Source organism: Telopea speciosissima, chromosome 8 (genome assembly GCF_018873765.1).
Source record: "Telopea speciosissima isolate NSW1024214 ecotype Mountain lineage chromosome 8, Tspe_v1, whole genome shotgun sequence".
NCBI classification, from domain to species: domain Eukaryota; kingdom Viridiplantae; phylum Streptophyta; class Magnoliopsida; order Proteales; family Proteaceae; genus Telopea; species Telopea speciosissima.
The window spans coordinates 2130668-2152181 of record NC_057923.1 but is presented as its reverse complement, the minus strand read 5'-3'; the positions used below and the strand labels follow the sequence as shown (position 1 = coordinate 2152181).

The following is a 21514-nucleotide window of genomic DNA, read 5'->3' as shown; positions in this document are numbered from 1 at the left end:
TTTTGTTACCCTGGAACAGAACACATTCCCGCAAATAAACCTTAATCCCACTTCACCACATCCTAATTCCATTAACTATAGCCTTTGCATTCATTCAGCTAATAGCGCTACCTCTTTCACAAAAAGAATCAGTGAATTGCCTAGCCAACTAAGTTGCTATTATTCTTATTTGGTTGTGGAATAGCATGAAACCGGATACTGCAGCCAATGTTATGTTTCACAACACTGCCAAGGGTGTATGGGATGACTTACTGGAAACTCTTTCTCAAGAAAAAACATGACCAGAATTTATGATCTATATGACAAATTATTCAACTTCAAACAATCTGGGAAGCCATTACAGGATTATACGGTGCCTTTCAAGGGAATGGTGGAAGAGCTGAATGTTTTTCAACCACTCACCACTGATATTGAGAAGCTGAAGACTCAACGGAATGAATTTTATGTTTCTAAATTTTTGGCTGGCCTAGATCCAAAGTTACAAGCTGTTAAAGGTCACCTACTGGCTGGGAAATCGGTTCCTACTCTCAATGATACATACTCCCGTCTTCAGTATATTGCCTCCTCCACAAAATCTGATTTCTCTTCCTCTTCCAAAGACAGCTCGGCATTCACTGCTGGCCGTGATCGTGGTAGAGGACGAGGTTTAGGAGGAGGTCATGGTCGTGGCACTGGTGGTCGAGGTGGACAGTAGCCCGAACGTGGTACACATCATTGTACTTTTTGTGGTAAATCTAATCACACCTTGATACTTATTGGGCCAAGCATGGTAAACCAGAATGGGTTCAGCAACTGGCTAATAATGCAGTGTCAGAAGCATAGTTATCAAGGTGGGAAGGCGACCATGGCGTTTTAGAGGGAAAAAAAGCAAGGCGACACCGCCATGGTGGCAAGGCGCCCAAGGCGTCCAAAGCGACCAAGGAGTCTGGACGCTATGGCGACGCCTTGATAACTATGGTCAGAAGGTACTACTGATAGGGTATCCTTTAGTGATATCAATCCTAGTCCATCACTTGGAGGTGGATCTGCTGGTTCCTTGCTTCATGATGATATCAATCACCTTTTGAAGCGCTTACAGAGTCTTGATACATCCACTAGTGCATCCACCGTTGCTTCCTCATCCTCTGCAACGCTTGCTCATGCAGGTACACTGCCCTTCTGACAAGTAACTATTCTCCAAGGATAATTGACTCTGGAGCTTCTACTCATATGACCGGTAAGTCCACTTGGTTTTCCTCTTTCTCTAAAGGTCATTGCCCTTCCTCTGTCATTCTTGCTAATGGAGATTCCTTTCCAGTATCTGGTCATGGTACAGTGTCTCCCACTTCTTTTATTAGTCTTTCATCCATTTTACATGTTCCTCAGTTTCCATTAAATCTTCTTTCTGTTAGTCAATTAACCAAAGCTTTACATTGCTCAGTCACTTTTTTCCATCTTATTGTGTTTTTCAGGATCTCCACATGAGAAAGACGATTGGTGGAGGGCGTGAGAAAGATGACCTTTACTACTGTAAACAGCCTTAGAATTAATGCTTAGATGATCTGATCGATCATCCCAGCCTCTTATTTGTAATAAAAACAAATTACAGCAAAGATAGGAATCCCCCCCAATCCTATTCCTACTAGGAATTCCCACTATAACTAGGAATCCCAAATAGGAATCGTATAGGGGAGAAAAACAGGGAAAAAACAATTAAAAACTAATCAAACTAAATAAGAAAGGAAAGCCAACTAGGACTAGGTTACCCCTAGTGGGTAACGTAGCCTTATCTCAACACTCCCCCTCAAGTTGGAGCAAAGATGTCGATCATGCCCAACTTGACTAGATTGGGATGAAACAGCTTCCCAGACAATCCCTTAGTGAAGATATCTGCAAGTTAATCAGTAGACGTCACAAAGGGAATGCAAATCAGCCCTTCTTCTAACTTCTCTTTGATGAAATGCCTATCCACCTCAACATGCTTGGTACGATCATGTTGTACTGGGTTGTGTGCGATGCTGATTGCAGCCTTGTTGTCACAGTACAACATCATAAGAAGACGAATAGGAACACCAAGATCTTGTAGCAGCCCTTTAAGCCAGAGTAACTCACAAATCCCCTGTGACATAGCTCGAAACTCAACTTCGGCACTAGAACGAGCAACAACATTTTGCTTCTTACTACGCCACGTGACAAGATTTCCACCTACAAAGGAGCAATACCCAGAAATAGACTTGCGATCTGCAGAACCAGCCCAATCAGCATCAGTGTATGCTTCAATCCGTAGATGACCATGCGTAGACAAAAGAATTCCTTTTCCAGGAGTTGACTTCAAATAGTGCAAGATACGAAGAACAGCCTCCATATGTGAAGAGTAGGGATCATGCATAAACTAGCTCACAGTACTCACGGCGACAGCAATGTCAGGACGAGTGTGTGAAAGATAAATCAGCTTCCCTACAAGTCTTTGGTACCGGCCTTTATCAACAGGCTCACCCTCTTTCTCCTTGAGTCGAACAGTAGGGTCCATAGGAGTATCTGAAGGCTGACAGCCAAGCAACCCGGTCTCAACCAATAAATCTAGGACATACTTCCTCTGGGAGAGAAAAATGCTTTTAGAAGATCTGGCTACTTCAATCCCAAGAAAGTATCGTAGTTTCCCTAGATCCTTAATCTCAAATTCTTGTCCAAGGAAGGTCTTCAACCTTCTGATCTCATCACCATCATTGCCAGTAACCACTATATCATCAACGTAGACTATAAGAATAGTGAGTTTTTCACCAACCCTCTTTATAAAGAGTGTGTGATCAGCATTACTCTGCTTATAGCCCATAGAAATCATGGCCTTGTGGAATTGCCCAAACCATGCTCGAGGTGACTGCTTCAACCCATAAAGTGCACGCTTCAATTTACATACTTTTCCTTGGTTTCTGTCACAAGAGAATCCTAGTGGAATGTCCATATACACCTCCTCATCCAGTGTTCCATTTAGGAAGGCATTTTTTACATCTAGTTGCTGTAAATCCCATCCAAGGTTGACTGCACAAGATAATAACACACGAACAGTATTTAACTTGGCAACAGGTACAAAAGTTTCCTGGTAATCAATGTCGTATGTCTAAGTGAACCCTTTGGCCACGAGTCGTGCCTTATACCTATCCACAGTGCCATCTACCTTCTGTTTCACCACAAACACCCATTTGCATCGAACGGTTTTCTTCCCAGGTGGAAGAACCACAAGCTCCCATGTGTTATTTTTTTTTAGGGCTTCCATTTCTTCCATCATAGCTGCCTTCCACTTTCCGTCTGATAAAGCTTCCTGCCAATTATTAGGAATACGAACAGAAGAAAGAGAGGAAACAAAGGCACGAAAGGATGGGGAAAGGGAATCATAAGAAACAACATGAGATATCGGATGCTGAGTGTAAGATCTGACACCTTTGCGAAGAGTAATAGGTAAATCAGGAACATTACCAGGTGGAGAGGCAGGTTCTGGATCCGGGTTCGGCAATTGGATGGGTACTTGAGCAACAGTTGATTGGACCTGCTTATGTTTCCTTGCATAGGTCTTCATATTACTGGCATCAATCCTCCTCTGAAATTCACTAATAGTCCTCTGGACAGGAGTCTGGACCGGGGTAGCTTGCTCCCCCTGAATAGAAATGGTCTCCCCCTGTATAGGAACCTCTCCCCCTGACTCAGGGGGAGTACCAGGGCAGGCCGAACTGGTTCAGACGCATGGTAAACAGACTGAAGTGGAGGTGGAGAGTCAATAGTCAGCACATCTTCACTAACACTCTCCCCCTGAAGAGGTGGGGACACATAATATGGAACATTTTCATGAAAGACAACATCCATGCTGACAAAAGTCCTGCGGGATGGAGGGTAGTAACATTTGTACCCTTTTTGGGTAGCAGAGTATCCCAAGAAAATGCAGTGGAGGCTACGTGGGTCAAGTTTACCAAGGGACCTTGTATCCCTGGCATAACAAACGCAGCCAAAAACTTTAGGTGGGACTATAAAGGAAAAAAAGCCAAGTAATAGCTCAATAGGGGCTTGCGAAAGAAGAACCCGACTGGGCAACCTATTAATTAAATAGGTTGCAGTAAGGACAGCATCCCCCCAATAAAGGGAAGGGACATTGCGAGCAAACATAAGAGCCCTAGCCACCTCCAAGAGGTGGCGGTTTTTTCTCTCAGCCACACCATTTTGGGCTGGAGTATCAACACAACTGGTCTGATGGAGGATTCCATGTGCAGCAAGGTATTTTTGGAACTGACCTTCCATATACTCTTTCCCATTGTTACTCCTTAAAATTTGAAGAGTGACATTAAATTGGGTCTTAATCATTTGATGAAAGTGCTGAAAACATAAAAAAACTTCACTTTTTGTGTGCATAAGGTATATCCAAGTGAACCTAGAATAGCAGTCGATAAAAGTGGCATACCACCAATGGCCAGTCAAGGAAGCTTTCCTACTAGGCCCCCACACATCAGTATGAACAATATGGAATAAGGAAGAGGATCTTTTATTAGAAATAGGGTCAATTGAACGTGTCTGTTTAGCCAAGACACAAGGCTCACAAAAAAAGTCTTCCTTATTACAGTCTTTAACTAATGTAGGAAATAAATTGGATAAAGTACCTAAGGGGGGATGGCCTAGTCTAGAGTGCCATTTATGTAAGTCAGAGGAGAAAGATGCCGAAGGTAAAGTCTGAGTATGTTTAGGATCGCCATCAAGTAGGTACAATCCACCATGCACTTTACCCGATCCAATCGTCTTCCCCGAGTCCAGTTTCTAAAAGACACAGTGAGTGGGAAAAAAAGTCACTTTACAATTCAGGGATTTAGTGATACTGCTAATGGAAAGAAGGTTAGTTGTAAATTTGGGAATATGCAACACAGATGACAGTGTAAGAGATGGAGAACAACCAATGGATCCTTTCCCTGAGATGGAGGAGAGGGACCCATCAGTAATTTTAACTTTATCCTTACCAGAAGCAGGAGAATATGTATTAAAAAGATTGGAAGAACCTGTTATGTGATCAGTAGCACCAGAGTCTATGATCCATGGAGTGGATGCTACTGATGCACAATAACCAGCAAAGGAAATACTTGTACGGGCAAAAAGGAACCTAAATTGGCAAACAGACGTAGTAGAGGCAGCAGATGTGTTCAAGATACGACGTAGAGCCTAGAGTTCTTCCTGGGAGAACCCGATGTCAGCAGTGGGAGTTGGAGCTACACTTTCAGTGTGATTGGCTTTGTTTTTAGACTTAGCACGACCATGTTTAGCCTCAAAATCAGCTGGCTTCCCATGTAATTTCCAACACTAAGCCTTAGTGTGATATGGTTTGTAACAATGGTCACACTTAACAGGCTCTTTGGTAGTAGTAGTAGAAGTAGCAACACTGTCAGCAGAAGCAACAGGAGTGGAATCAGCAGTCTGGAAGGCTGATCTCTCAACTTTGGGAGTAATCATCATGGCAGCCCTGCGTGTCTCTTCACTGTGAACATAAGAAAAGGTCTCCTCTAGAGTAGGGAAAGGAACCCGTCCAAGGACTTGTACCCGAATAGGGTCATAGTCATCATTGAGGCCAGCCAGGAAATCATAGACACGGAATTAGTCTACATAGGTGTGGTAGGCAATAATATCAGTAGCAGTAGTAAGCTGAAACCAAGCATAGTGATCCAATTGTTGCCATAAACACTTGAGGGTAGCATAGTATTTGGTGACAGACATCTCCTTCTAAGTAGTGTTTTGGAGTGTCTTCCTAATTTCATAAACCTGAGCACCACTACCTGAACGACCATAAGTACTCTTGACAGCTGTCCATATTTGTGTAGCAGTGTCAAGGAGAAGATACTGACTAGAGAGGTCAGTGGTCATAGAGTTTAGAATAAAAGACATTACCATTGCATCATTGGCAGCCCATTTAGTACGAGCAGCCCCTCCTTCAGTAGGTTGTTTGGTGGTGCCAGTAAGATGGCCAGTGAGTCCCCTTCCAGCCACTGTTAGGGATAATGATCTGGCCCAAATTAAGTAGTTTGTACCATCAAGCTTGATGGCAGCAGCATAAGGGAGAAAATCAGACCTTGTTTGATCTCCTCCAGAAGTAGCAGTAGTCATCTCTGAGTCACCCATGATTCAGCCAAGCAGTAGTAAAAATCAGATCTTCAAAAAACCTGATTTGAGTGTGAATAATGGGTTTTGAAATTGCAGAATTTTCAGCCTGCAGAATGGGCTGAAACTGATGTCGAGTTTCCCTCTAATAACAGGGAAGATATCTGCCAAAAATTAGCTCTTTCTAATAAGCCAATAAAAAGCCCTAAATTTTTGCCAAATTTAGGAATAAAATCTGATTCCAGAAACCCAAATTGCAGGAAAAAGATGCAGAAAAAAATGCAGAATTGGATCTAAACCAATGTTGCAGTCTTCAAACAAGGACTGGTGCAGACCAATAATAGCAGGAACCAAACTCCATAAGTGCAGAAATCAAACTCCAGTTGAAAAATAGTTCGATCTCCAAGGATGGAAAAAACCTGCCGGCAGAAATAGGTCACACCTCTGTTCTTTGATCTTCAATGAGGTGACATTGAGGGCAGCAACTAAATTTGCATTCTATCACCTCATAGTTGCTGCCCTGATGGAGAGAAAGAGGCCGAGAGTGGTGGAGAGGAAGAAAAAAAGAAAAAACTGAGAAATAAGAGAGAGGAGAGAACCAGAAATACAGAGTAGCTGTTCCTAGATCAGATTAGGCTTTGATACCATGTAAACAGCCTTGGAATTAATGCTTAGATGATCTGATCGATCATCCCAGCCTCTTATTTATAATAAAAACAAATTACAGCAAAGATAGGAATCCCCCCCCAATCCTATTCCTACTAGGAATTCCCACTATAACTAGGAATCCCAAATAGGAATCGTATAGGGGAGAAAAACAGGGAAAAAACAATTAAAAACTAATCAAACTAAAATAAGAAAGGAAAGCCAACTAGGACTAGGTTACCCCTACTGGGTAACGTAGCCTTATCTCAACAACTACCTTAATAGTGCTGCTCCTACTTCTACTGCTGCAAATATGTTCGGTTGGGTAACTTGTCCTTATCCAAACTTCAAGCGTTGTTTCCTATTTATAAGTTTGTGTCTAGAGTGTGAGACATGTGAGTTAGGAAAGCATCATCGTGCTTCTTTTCCTTCTTGTAATGTGTCTCGGAGTTCCACTTTATTTTCCTTGGTACACTCCAATATTTGGGGTCCTTTTTGTGTGCTCAATAGGGCTGGTTTTCGTTACTTTGTCATTTTTGTGGACGATCATTGTTGTCTTACTTGGTTGTATCTTTTGAAGGATCATTCTGAGTTTCCATCTGTATTCAAAAAGTTTTATAATGAAATAAATACCCAATTTGATTCTTCTATTAAAAATTTTCATTCTGATAATGCTTTGGAATATGCACAATCTAAGATTTCTGTTTTTTGTGATGCTCATGGTATAATTCATCAGACAAGCTGTTCTCATATTCCACAACAAAATGGAGTTGCAAAACATAAAAACCAGCATTTGTTAGAAGTGGCCTGTGCCATCATTTTACATATGCACGTTCCTAAACAGTTTTGATGTGAAGCAGTATTAATTGCTTGTTATCTTATCAATCGAATGCCTTCTGCTGTTCTTCAGAATCAATCCCCCATTTCTATTGTTTTTCCCAACTCTCCACTATTTGCCTTGCCTCCTCGAGTGTTTGGGTGTGTTTGCCTCGTTCATGTTTTACCGAGTAGAATTCATAAGTCTATCATCTTTGAAACCCAACCCAGGCTTGTTTTCTCCATACTGGAATGGCTTGGTATTGCCCAAGGACAACCCATGGCTGAGACCAATACTAAAATTCTTCCTACAAGGCTTGCTCCAACTGGAATCAGAGTTTAGAGCATCATAGCAGCATAATCCTTGGAAAAGGATTTATCCATGACATCATAGCTGAGAAGTCAATGGCTGCTACACTTAGGTAACATATACTGAAATGACCAACCCCTTTAACACCAGAAAATTTTTTATGGAGAGATTCAATTTAGGCGTGAATCTTGTTAGGGCTTTTTTGGTATGATTTCTATTTCAATTTAATTGGGTCATAAATTGAAATTAGGGTGTTTGGAATGATTTTTTCACCTAATTTATAAGAAATGGAAATCAATTTCATTTGAAATAGTAAAATAGCTGGAGAACTATTTCACTTATTTCATTGGAATCACTTCAAATCTATTTTGCTCTTTAGTGTTTAATGAGCACATGTTTGCAACAGGGACAGACATTTTTTTTTTTTTGGGTGAACAAAGAATTCATTACCAAAGAGAAGGACTACAAAATCCCCCAAAGAGGGAGGGAAAAAAAATTGCAATAGCACAAGCAAACCCAACCTCAAACGGAGAGGCTGGAGGCTGGAAGGAGAGGGGGGGGGGGGGGAGACCCCAGGAAGCAATAATATGTCTATTCCTTGGGGTATCATTACAACTAGTGGCAGAAGTAGAGAGCTTGGCTTTGATGCCAAAGGAGATGGAGTCCCAAATTTGACAAAGAGGTCTTGAGTTGGAGGTCCATTTCCTAATATTTCGTTCCATCCAGATACGATTGATGGCAACACAAAAGGCCAGCTTCCCCATTGTATCACAAATAGATGGACCACCAAAGGTCATGTCCACCCAGATCCATTCTCTAGGGAAGGGAATGATTCTCCTCGAACGGGGCCAGCATTTTGCAAGGATACCTTTCCAAATGGAGGCAGAGAATGGGCATGCAAAGAATAGATGATCCTGATCTCCAACAGCATTCCTGCAAAGGCAGCACATAGGGGAGACTGGGATCTGGTGTAGACGAAGAAATGATTGAGTTGGGAGGCAGTTAGTGAAGACACGCCAGACAGTGAAGTAGTGTGGGGGATGTGATGCTTGAACCAAACGAGTTTCCTCCAAGGGATCAAGGTGCCTCTGGGTCTTATAAGGTTCCAGGCAGCTTTAGAACTAAAAAGGCCTAAGCTGGAAGTGGTCCCAGAGACACAGTAGTTTCTCCCAGAGGTTCTTCTAGAAATTGAAGGCAGGTCATTCCAGATCTCATTGAACACCGGATGGAGAGTGGACGGAAAATCCCAGTCATCATTTGCAATAATGTCTACAACCAAGGATTGTCTATTTAAGCCGCGACTGTGAATGACTCTTGAGCTGATGAAGTGAAAAGGATATCCCTTGGATGCTAGTGGTCCAACCAAAGAGCAGTAGATCTGCCATTCCCAATCGTAGAGCGGATAGCTTCAAGAGCAGATGGTCTAAGTGCAAGAATCTTACGCCAGACCCAAGAAGCATCAGACGAGACAGGAGCAATCCAAATGGAGTCAAAGCGAAGCGGCCCAGAGTAGACCCAATCAACCCAAATACTTCTCTTTTTTGCAGCAATCTTCCCAATCAACTTGATGATGCCTGCAGCATTCACATCTTTGATACGCCAAATCCATAAACCTCCCTCATCTTTGGGAAGACGGATTGAAGCCCAGCTGATGGGATGGAGAAATCCAGTAGAGTCAGTTCCTTTCCAGAGAAAAGTTGCCATAAGCGATTCCAAAGACGCTATGGTTGAGGATGGGAGCCCGTAGATACCCGACCAGTAGATACCCCCCGCCATTCTAACACTATCACCACATCAGCTGATCAGCATACATATCTTTAATTATGTCTACGTATTTACATGACACCCTTCTCTTCTCTATGATATTCCAGATTAACTCTCTAGGGAGTCTATCGTAGACTTTTTCTAGGCCCATGAAGACCATATGGAGATCCTTTTTGCCCTCTCAATATCTTTCCATAAGTCTTGTAAGTAAGAAAATTGCCTCCATCAAGGATCTTCTAGGCATAAAACCAAATTGGTTTTCCAAAATAATGACTCATCAACTTTTTACCTCTATAGTTATTACAGATCTAAATATCACCTTTGTTTTTATAAATTGGGACCACAATGCTTCTCCTCCATTCATTTGGCATTTTCCTAGTAGTCATAATCTTGTTAAACAGCTTGGTTAACCAAGATAGACCACAGAAGCCTACGTTCTTCCACACCTCAATTAGGATCTTGTCAGGGCTTGGAGCCTTGCCTACTTTCATCTTTCTTATAGCTTCTTTTACATCTGGCATCCTAATTTTGCGTATATATCTACACATTGAGGTGTCCCTATGAATAATGTCGCTTTCTGCAGCCCTATCACTCGAGGAGGCTTTATTAGTACTCGGCCATCCTCACTTTTAATACATATAACATGGTCTAAGTCTCTGGTCATCCTTTCTCTCACTTTAGCTATCTTATAGATAGCTTTTTCCCCATCCTTTGAATTCAGATTGTTATAGAGATTGTCATATTTCTTTGCTCTTGCTTTCCCCACAATCTTTTTAGCTTCGTTTCTGGCAAACTTGTATCTTGTTAGATCTTCTACCTCTTTAGACCATTGCCACGATTTAAAACATGCTTTCGTGGTCTTAATGGCCTCTTGGACCTCATCATCCCAGCACTAGATCTCCCTAGGACCATTTTGTATACCTTTCGTTTCCCCTAGAACCTCTTTAGCAACCTTCTTTATACAGACCGACATCTCGTCCCACATCCTATTGGGGTCTCCCTCAAGGTCCTACTTTCCTTGTTTGACCACTTTATACATAAAAGGAATCAAGGACTCTCCTTTTAATCTCCACCATTTCATTTAAAGGGCGAATAGGCTCACATATCATATGCTTCTGAGTAGTAAGGTACACGTCTAGGCCCACCATTCTATGTTGAATGGTTAGGCTCTCCCTAGGAATAACCTTACAATCTTTACAGAACCGTCTGTCGGACCTTCTTGTTAGGAAGAAATCTATTTGGCTGGTATGATGCCCACTTTTGTAGGTGACTAGGTCTTCCTCTCTCTTTTTGAAGAAAGTGTTCTATCAAAACAATTTAGTGTCGTTTTTTGCAACGGATTATTAGTGAAAAACAACATGAATGATTGCATCAAACTAGGTTTTTTACAATGATGTGCACATCTAAACCCTAAATCTTTCCCAAACTAAAAATGTCATCTTCCTTGGTATTAGTACATGTAAGAAACCTAATCCTATATACATAATCAATTGAATGAACTTGTCTCGTCGTACTTTTTTGTCCTTTTTATACATGATATATTTTACATATTACTTATTTATAGTATTGTGTGCTTCAAAACTGTATTATGCATATATCCTAAGCATTTCCATATGTTTCTTGACCATTTCCATGCGTATTTTTAGCATATCTTGTGTCTCTCCTATACGGTACAATACGTATCTTAGAATCACTCTTCCGATATGATACTCAATACCGATACTTCAAACCTTGTCTATATCTATTGATTTTCTACAAAAGAATAAGAAGAGGCAGTGGCGGACCCCCACCACCTCAGTCCCATCCCACCCCTCCCTCCGTATTCTCCCGCCCCACCCCCCTCTCTCTCTTCTTCTTCTTCTTCTTCTTCTTCAAAGATGAATTCTTGCAGAAAAAAAGGAGATAGAATTTTATTTTAAAATTTAGAAGTACCAAATGAATTTCCTATTCATGATTTTTTCAATGTTTGCAACCAAACAATTTCGATTTCTTGACCCAAATTCTATTTGTTGACTTATTTCAATAAATCAATTTAATTTTAAAATAGAAATTGTACCAAAACAGCCCTTAAGAATTGAGAATTTCCAAGAATGTAGACCAAGCTTTATTTACTTACTATCTAATTGTTAAAGCGTGTGTCGTGGGTGGAGCTCCATGGACCTCCACGGAGCTGAGTACCGTAGGATTATGTCTAATAGGTTAGTTTTTATCTTTTATCTTTATTATTCCCTTTGTAATGAGGCTTATCTTTTAAAATTAGAAGTACCAAATGAATTTCCTATTCATGATTTTTTCAATGTTTGCAACCAAATAATTTCGATTTCTTGACCAAAATTCTATTTGTTGACTTATTTTCAATAAATCAATTTAATTTTGAAATAGAAATCATACCAAAACAGCCCTTAAGAATTGAGAATTTCCAAGAATGTACGCCAAGCTTTATTTACTTACTAACTAATTGTTAAAGTGTGTGTCGTGGGTGGAGCTCCATGGACCTCCACGGAGCTGTGTACCGTAGGATTATGTCTAATAGGTTAGTTTTTATCTTTCATCTTTATTATTCCCTTTGTAATGAGGCTTAGGAGTTGTTTAATTCTTTTGGAACTTGTCTTCTACTCTTCGTAGGATTAGTGGATTACTACTAAGAGTTGTACTTCTTTAATATTTATTGCAGCTGCTGGTAGCGATAGAACTAATCTCTAGGATTACTACTAAGAGTTGGTACTTCTTTAATATTTATTGCAGCTTTCTGGTAGCGATAGAACTAATATCTGTCTCTCACACACACACACACACATTGAATCCTGGTTTGAGAGTCCTTTACGGACTGTGTGTTTGGTTGCAGCAACCTGTGCCCTACAGTACATCTAAGGCTCTAGTTCCTAACTATATGAAGAAAAACTAGAGCCCTTTGCATCTACTATGTTTATCATGCCTTCCATGGGGTTTTGCATCAACTGGAATAAAGATTCACATATATAGAAGCTGGCGGCATCATCATCCTGGAAATTTTTTTAAGGTATCGACATCTGCTTTATTCATTACAATCAGCCAGCAGATCCATATCATCTTTTGGAGGTTTGTTTCCCCCATTGGTAAGGCCATTCGATCACGGTTTGAAGCCCATCATAATTCCTGATTTTTGGTTCTAAGTTTTCTCTTCTAATGGGCGATACTCTGTTTTTGGAGCAATTTTTCCTGTATTGATGAACAGAAATATATCATATTTTGGAGGTTCGTTTCCCCCATTGGTAGGGCACTAAATCAAGGTTTGGAACCCATCAGAGGTCCTGGTTTTTTGGTTCTAAGTTTTCTCTCTTCTAATGGGAGATACTCTGCCTATTTGGAATAATTTTTCCTGTATCGGTGAACAGTAACACAGGCCAGGTTTGAACCAGAGAACTGGCACAGAATTGAACCGAACCAAACCAAACCGCAGGCTATTGTTTCCTCCTCTTCTTTCAAGCTGACCACAGCATCATTAATTTTCAGGAAAAATTATTATTGAGAAGGGGACATGGCACCCCTGCCTAAAGATACAAGAGTGTTTACAAAACAGTTTAATAAATAAATGGAAGTAAAATGCACTCCTAAGAAGAAATTTTGAAATAGATAAAGGTTCATTGCTCGTACCTGTTCAAACTTGGTCATTGGCTTCCTGCGTGCAGTATTTGATGACTCTACCAAGTATGCAAGTGAAGACCCCACAATCTCCTCCGCCTACAGAGGATTGGCAAAGTTAATGAAATCCATTTAAGCTTAACACTTAAAAGGGCCATATGAAACCAATAATCAAAGAATATATTGCGAAGGTAAATTTATCACCTCTACATAGCCTATTGAAAGCCGTTTTGCATAATCATTAGCAACATGCTGCTTCTCTGTTCCACTAACTGCATCATGGTGTTGAGCAACAGCCAAAGCATCAGCCAAAGTATCTGTGTTGGGCCTCAAATTATTCCTCCCCTTAAAAAATTCCAATTGCCTTGCAGCCTGATTATGCATCAGAACAGAAGAAATGAATATTTGGAGACTAATGGCATCTTTGGTATAGTTTTTATTCTTTATTTTTGCCTTAAAAAAACGTTTTTGGTTGTGTTTGGTATCGCTTATGGAGTCAGTTTCTATTTAAAAAAGATTGGAAAAAAACCCAAAACCAAAAATAGATCGAAAGCCGTTTATGGTTTTTCATTGAAAATTGTTTTTCGCTATTTGTGAGGACACTTTAATGAGCATGTGCTCATAAACCCAAAAATTGAAGGGTAAAATAGTAAATTGCTTTTGTTTTTTAAAAAGGCAAGCCTCTAACCCGTTCTCCTCCTTCACCGATCAAGAGAGAGATGAATACTTGAATTATTACATAAGATCTCGTTCAATGGTGATCATGAGAATGGGCAGTGTGAGTCAAGGATTTAAAGAACAGTACTAGAGACTGGAGCATTAGACGATCTAGCCCAATCCATGGGGAAAAAAAAATTGAGCATTTCGTGGAAAACGACTCGGACAGCAACGACAAACAAAGAATGCATCCCTGCCTCCCTGGGGTCTCTGCAAGTGGTTTGTTAAGGCCGACGATTACCCTGCTGTTTGATTTTGAGTAGCCTTGGTCTCTTTATTTCCACTGAACTCTCTGCCGCCTCCATCCTCAATAAAATCCCTTTTATTCCTCTGCTTCATCAGGTAATATTGTCATCACCGTTGATATAAGCAACGCCGCAGTGGCCATCAAATGGTCTGTGCAGAAACAAGCCAAATATTTGCAGCAGGAGAAAGACGAGGAAGAGCAGTTGCTTCAAAGCCCTAAAATGGTGGAAGAGGAACAGCCATCTGAGCCATCTGGTCCAGCGCAGCAGGACCAAAACGTAGAAGACCAAATCCCCGAGTCGAAGGAGATCTGCCATCTCAGACACCTAAAGACCAAAACCTAGAAGATCAAAACCTACGTTGGTGGAAGAAAAAGAAGAAGAAGATCAAAACCCCGAATTGGTGTTGGTGGAAGAGGAAGAGCAAAACCCTGTTGGTGGAAGAAAAAGAAGAAGATCAAAACCCCGAATTGGTGTTGTTGGAAGAGGAACCGCAAAACTCTACGTTAGTCTAAGAAGAAGAAGATCCAAACCCCAAATTGGTGTTGAGCTTCTTCTCATCCCTTTCCGTTTTCCAGGAAGGAAGACGGGTGAAGAGGGAATATCTTCACCCACCATTTCTTCAAAAAACTATTCTACACATGACCATACCAAACCATTTTTCATTCTATATTTTATTATGCCTAATGTTTACCAAACGATTTTTTGTTTTTGATAAAAAATGGTTTTCATTAATGATTTTTGTTAAATTACCAAAAATCAAAAATAAAAATGATACCAAAGAGAGCCTAAGGCCTGATTTGGTATGATTTCTATTTCAATTTTATGGGGTGATTTCGATTTAGGAAGTTGTTTGGTTTGATTTTTTCACCTTATTTCAGTGAAATTGAAATAAAATGAAAGAGATTCTGAAATAGGTGAGAAGCCCTTTCAATTTCGAAATTGAAATTGCATTCACTCCATTTCATGCTGCTCTTTAATGAGTACGTGTTTGAATGGATTCAAAATATGGGCAATATTGTCATTTTAAACAACTGTTTCTCCTCTCACCCATCCGACCGTTGGAGAAGTGCAGAGTGAATGAAAACCCTATTCCTCCTTCTCCATCTCTCCCGCTCCCTCTAAGGACTAGTAATGCTGTGGCTGCTCTCTAAGAGGCTTCTGAGGCGTACCTTGTGGGTCTCTTTGAGGATATTATCCTGTGTTATCAGACACAGGTTATTATTCTGTGCACAGAAGAACAACCACCCCCTGAAACTCCGGCACCACCACCCCTTCCTGGCACCCCCTCAGCCCCTGTGCGCCCCTGCTTCAACTCAACATCCCACCCCACCCTTGCATCTCCTCTCACCTGCACCACCTCCCACCCCCTGCACTTCCTGTAACCAACCGCAGCCATCACTGACCCTCTCGTGACCCACTGGAAAATCCACCCCTGAATTGGCCCCCCAATTGTAAAACTCCCACGACCTCTGCAAAACCCTCCCCTGCATTGGCCGTTAACCCACTGCAAGCACCCTCCACAAAATCTCCCACCAGTACTATGCTTCCTGACTGTAACCCCTCTCCCTCCTAGAAACCAAATTCAACCTTCAATACCCACTCCCAACGTTTAACATCCACTCAACCCCTGCTCCTGAAATCCATCACCAACCCAAACACCACGCAACCCCTCAGTGGATTGAAGTTGTGAAGGTATTCAAGGAAGCTGGTTTTAATGACAATCTTTACTGATCAAGCAGTTGATAAGCAGAAACTGATTGATGACTTGAGGCAAGCTCTTTATGGATCTAAGATTTGTAGCTACGCGCAGGGGATGAATCTGATCCATGAAAAAAGCATTGAGAATGGCTGGGACTAAAAGTTTGGGGAGCTGGTCAGAATATGGAAGGGGGGTTGCATTATCCTTGCTGTATTCTTGGATCGTATCAAGAAGGTCTCCAATAGGTACCCAGGTCTTGTAAACCTTCTCGTAGATCCAGAGTTTGTGAAACAAATTATTGAGCAACAATCTGCTTCAAGAGTTTTTTGCCTCACTATCAATTCAAGTATAAGCACCCCTGGTATGTCAATCAGTCGTACTTATTTTGAATCTAACAGGAGGGAGGGGCTGCCAGCTAATTTGGTCCAAGCTCAAAGAGATTATTTTGGAGCTCACACCTATGAAAGAATTGATATGCCAGGATCCTTCCACAATGAATGGTTCAACCTTGCGAATCAGTCAAAGATGTAAACTTCCTATTAGTGGTCTTCAATTTGATCAATTCATTGTCATTAAACCTAATAAGGCTCTGTTGGGACTGAGAAGGATTAGCAGATCTTCCTGTTTTTGTGATTCTGATTTGCGGTTGCAATCCTTCCAATATAAAGGCAAGAGAGAGTGAGAGACATGGGAGAGAATCTATTCTCAGAAATTGTACCACCAAATGGATTTCTCATTCTCGAAATATTTCAGATTGATGCAACCAAAAATTTTCAATTTCTAGACTAAAAATCTATTTGTTGATTATTTAATGAAATCAAAATCATACCAAACAGTCCTAACATAATCTAGAAAGGTTAAAGCAAAAAAAAAAAGATTACCAAATAATAACCACTCAGCAGTCTGACATATCGTTTCAAAGCTGGCCTACTTGTAAAGTACCCAGTCCAGTAAGCATTTGCACGATCTGCATATCTGTTGCATGCATCCTTAAATACTCAGGAACATGACAAAAATAAAAAATAAATGACTGGTTCTACAATTTTAAGAACATAAAACTTACGGGAAGAAGTCATCAGTCTTGACTGGCCAGGATTCACTTGTAGCATGTTTTGCATCAGTGTAAATTGATGGGGTAGAATAGAGCGCATTAACACGCCCATCCTAGAAGTACAAACAATTTTCCAACTGTGAATAGCTACTTAAATTTTCAAATGATAAAATTTGAGAAAAAGAGAAAGAAAGGACATGACACAATGAAGCCCCACATCCTTGATCAAATTACCTTCAAAAAGGTATCTCAAAGATGAGACTGGCCAGTTAGATAAGTAAGAAACAATATACACAAAAGTGAAACGGTCATCTTGATGAAATATTTCTAGCCTTAAGAATAATCCCCATCTACTCAAGGAACCAGTAAGATTGTTGAGCATAGAAGTCTAATGAAAACAAAAGCATGTACACTACAGGGTTGTGGACCCCGACCTACAAAACTATCACATTTTGCAACAAGTTGGAACATATAAAATGATGGACAATGGACATCACGAAGATAACAAGTGATATAAGTTTGCAGCAAAGAACAGAACTGATAGAAGTCATGTAGATAACATAGTACCACTTTGGTATGAAGAGATACACACCCAATGCTGATATCTTAGGTCTCCATTCATGAATACGTGTATGAACAATTAACAACTTCCAGGTAAGAAACAAAGCCTTTATCCCCCCCCCCCCCAGAGTTGTTCAGATCAGGACAGTTAAATTTTATATTGGAACTGTTAGAAGTGTTGTGTGGGCCCATCTATAGGTCTCGGTATTAGCGTCAAGAGCTAATACCGAGATCCCATATGGGTCTAGCTTTTTATGTCTTTTATTTTGGTTTATTCCAGATCTGCCCCTAACCCTCTTTATATTGTTTTTCCCTCATTAATGAAGATAATCTATTACGATGTTCTTGATGATCCGGAGAGATAGAGAAGATTGGTGGGTAAGTTGAACTATTTAACAGTTACCCGGTCAAATATTGCTTTTCTTGTTAGTATGGTGAGTCAGTTTCTTTCTTCCCCTCGGACTACTCATTGGGATGCTGTTATCCGTGTGCTACGATATCTCAAGAAGGCTCCAGGTAGAGGAGTAGTGTATCAATATCATGGTCATAACAGAGTTGAGGGATTTTTTTATGTTGACTGGGCAGGTTCTCCAGTTGATAGGAGATCGACTACAGGATATTGTACGTTTGTTGGAGGAAATCTTGTGTAAAGTGTTGTAGCCCGCTCCAGCGCTGAATCAGAATATAGAGCTATGGCACATTTGACTTGTGAGTTGATGTGGATACAACAGTTGTTATCTGAGTTAGGTTTTAAATCTTCGGTTCCCATGCAGCTGTGGTGTGATAATCAGGCGACCGTTCATATTGCTTCAAATCCTGTGTTTCATGAGAGGACGAAGCATATTGAGATTGATTGTCATTTTGTTCGTGAGAAGATGCAGAGTGGCCTAACCCTTCCAAGTCATGTCAAAATTGGAGAGCAGCTTACAGATGTGTTTACTAAGCCTTTGGGTAGTGGGCAGATTGATTATATTTGTAACAAGCTGGAGCATATATGTCAAATATGCTCCAGCTTGAGGGGAGTGTTAAGAATGTTGTGTTCGAGATCCCATATGGGTCTAGGTTTTTATGTCTTTTATTTTGGTTTATTCCAGATCTGCCCCTAACCCTCTTTATATTGTTTTTCCCTCATTAATGAAGATAATCTATTATGGCTGCAACTCTTTCTCCTCTTCTTCTACTTCTTTTATTTCTACAGATTACAGGAACCAATTCAATTGAAGTGGATGAGTAACTTCATCATTTTCTTGTTTCTAATGCAAGTAATTAAAAACTAACATGCTTAACGTTTAAGCTTAAGCTAGTTATCAGGTAAAAGCATAAGAATGCAACCTAACAATCCAAGACACACAAAGAGAAAAGCACAAATGAACAGAAGTCAACATGAATGGAAGTACATTTCAATGTTGATCAGGTATTGTATAAAACCATTGTGAAGGAATACTTACCTCATTGACATAATGAATAAGCTTGTCCATATTTCTGAACCATGTGTGCGCATATTGATACTTGAAATCTGTCCCCATGGTCCACATTATATGATTTGTGCGAGTTACATTAGCCTGAAAAAAAGAATAAATTTCTATGGCAAACCTTACAAGGCTGCATGTCCACGGGGAGAAAAAATAATTACATTATGTGCTTGGGTTGAGCATTTCTTCCCAAGTTAAAGCAGTTGGATGACACAACTTACAGACTTATCCTATGTCAAATCAGGATTCATCTTCCAAATTCATACTTGACTTACTTTTCTATTACTCTATAAAACCTTTATTAGAATACACAGTTAGGAATTAAGATGCTGACCAAAAGCTTCAACTTCTTTTTTTTTGGATGAATAAAAAAATTCATTACCAAAGGAGAGAAAAGGGGGGGGGGGAGAACATACAATCGCAAACCAAATACAAGGCCCAGCCAATAAAAGGGAAGGCAAAGGCCTGCAAAGGAGAAGGGGGAGACCCCCAATCAATTACAACCTACTAAAGAGGGAGGGAAAACCTGGGCCACAACATGGCAAAGCAGACCCAACCCGACAAAAGCGCACTATCCAGTAGTATAAGGATCCGAAAAGCCACGACAGAGGGCAGGGGCTCTGATATCCATGCTAAGAGGCATAATCTTCTTAAGAGATGAACTCACATGCAAAGGCAGGATCTAAAGAAATCGTTGCACAATCTTGTGACTCTTCAATGACAAATAAGCAAGCCTTCCAATTGATAGCAGTTGAAGGTGAACTTATGCACAAGAGCTTCTAACCAGAAACATAGGCATCCAATGAGAAAAACGGTAATTTTTGTCTTACCTGTGAGAGTGCAGCAGCTACAAAGTCATTAACACGCTCTTCAACGTTGTAATCGAACAAACTTATGTCATCCTTCAATCCAGAAAAGAAACATAAAAATGACTGAAAGACAAAAAAACTGATGCTCAAGAACGAGTTGACAATCTATTCTTTGTATTTACCTGAACAATAGGAGAATCATCATTAACTTCAAAGTAGAAACCAGATGGAGGTTCATAATTCCCCCGATGGAATGCACCAGCAAAAATCTGCAGAAATAGACAAGCAATAATGACTCATTAAATAACAATAAAATTACACCACCAAAAAGGGAGTACCCAGTGCACGAGCCTCCCACCACTGCAGGGTCTAGGGAGGGTCATAACGTACGCAGCCTTACGCCCTTACCACCGTTTCGCAGAGAGGTTGTTTCCCGACTCCAACCAGTGACCACTAGGTCGCAATGGAGCAACCTTAACGTTGCGCCAAGGTTCGCCCTCTACCACCACCACCACCAGCAACAGCAACAATAATAATAACAGAGAATTTTCCCCAGACAAGGAAATTATTCTTGCCCAGGGTATCTGCCACATGGTAGTCGAATTGGCACTTTTTAGACATGTTGTCCATGTCATCTTCTACTTATGCGTGAAATTCAGCTGAACTGGACTTCAGCATGTGTGAGAAAAGGTCTGTGAGAAGTCAATTTTTTTAATCAAAATTTTGGCCCACTGAAAATACAGGGGGAAGAGGAGTTCGGGAAGAGTTCAACACAAGGTGGGTCATAGAGTGGAAATTGGCCAACAAATTTGACATAAGGCAAATCCGGAGGATATCCCACCTATACAACATCAGAAACAAAAGAGCCTTCTACCTCACAGCAGACAAGGAAAAGTTTCCCAAAATAATAAGTGTAGTTATCCATGTTACAATGGAAGGTGATGTTTCCGAATATCACAAGACATATCTGAGCTATCCATTTTTACATTTTTTTTTTAATCTAAACCGTCTGTTCCCACTCAGAGTTGAGAGAGTGTACAGTAATGTCTAGAGTACAGGTACACAAGCATGGACATACACAGGATGTGTGCCAACGCAAAAGGGGTATTTGATTGAATTAGACTCTGGAATTTGATGTGGCTAATCTAGACCATGGCTTATCTATCCAACGGTCGGAATGGACATATCATTTGTCCACGTGGTAGAATATATGCTTTGTGACATTTGGCAAAATAACAGACCTTTGTGACAATAATAATTCGCCTAACAATAAAAATAATAATTAATTATTATTATTATTTGATCATGGAATAAAACAGAGAAAAAAAAGTGGAAGTTAGATAGGAACATAGTTATCAAGGCGGGAAGGCGACCATGGCATTTGTGTGCAGCCCACCTATGCTGTTTTGTGTTACGTAAAACCCTAGCTTCTTAAACACGCACAACTAGGATTTCTTCAAGTACTGCTGTAGTGATTCCTGGAGGAGTTGTGGCCTGAGTTTTTTATGTAGAAGAAGTCTACTTGATGATGCAATTCATCTGCGCTAGGGTTGTCTATTTTGTTACCTGCGCACAAGATTTTTCTCCATGCGCATAAGGGTTTGATCTCCCTGTGGAATTTTTGGTGTTGTTGGTACATTCTCCTCCAGTAAATGATGCAGATGCCAAGCTGTTTGGCAAGAAATACACTAAGGGAACT

The 21514-nt window shown here is 40.6% G+C and overlaps 1 protein-coding gene across 2 annotated transcripts in view; it reads right to left on the bottom strand.

The window, feature by feature from the left end:
* LOC122671479 (probable alpha-mannosidase At5g13980) overlaps positions 1-21514 on the bottom strand; it is a 65767-nt gene that overhangs the window by 33629 nt on the left and 10624 nt on the right. For both annotated transcript variants that reach the window (XM_043868718.1, XM_043868717.1), the window contains exons 6-12: positions 19998-20084; positions 19837-19908; positions 18983-19096; positions 16986-17086; positions 16804-16897; positions 13463-13630; positions 13271-13357 (exon numbers count right to left, since the gene is read on the bottom strand). In XM_043868718.1, coding sequence (XP_043724653.1) covers positions 13271-13357; positions 13463-13630; positions 16804-16897; positions 16986-17086; positions 18983-19096; positions 19837-19908; positions 19998-20084 — 723 coding nt within the window. The remainder of the gene's footprint in view (positions 1-13270; positions 13358-13462; positions 13631-16803; positions 16898-16985; positions 17087-18982; positions 19097-19836; positions 19909-19997; positions 20085-21514) is intronic.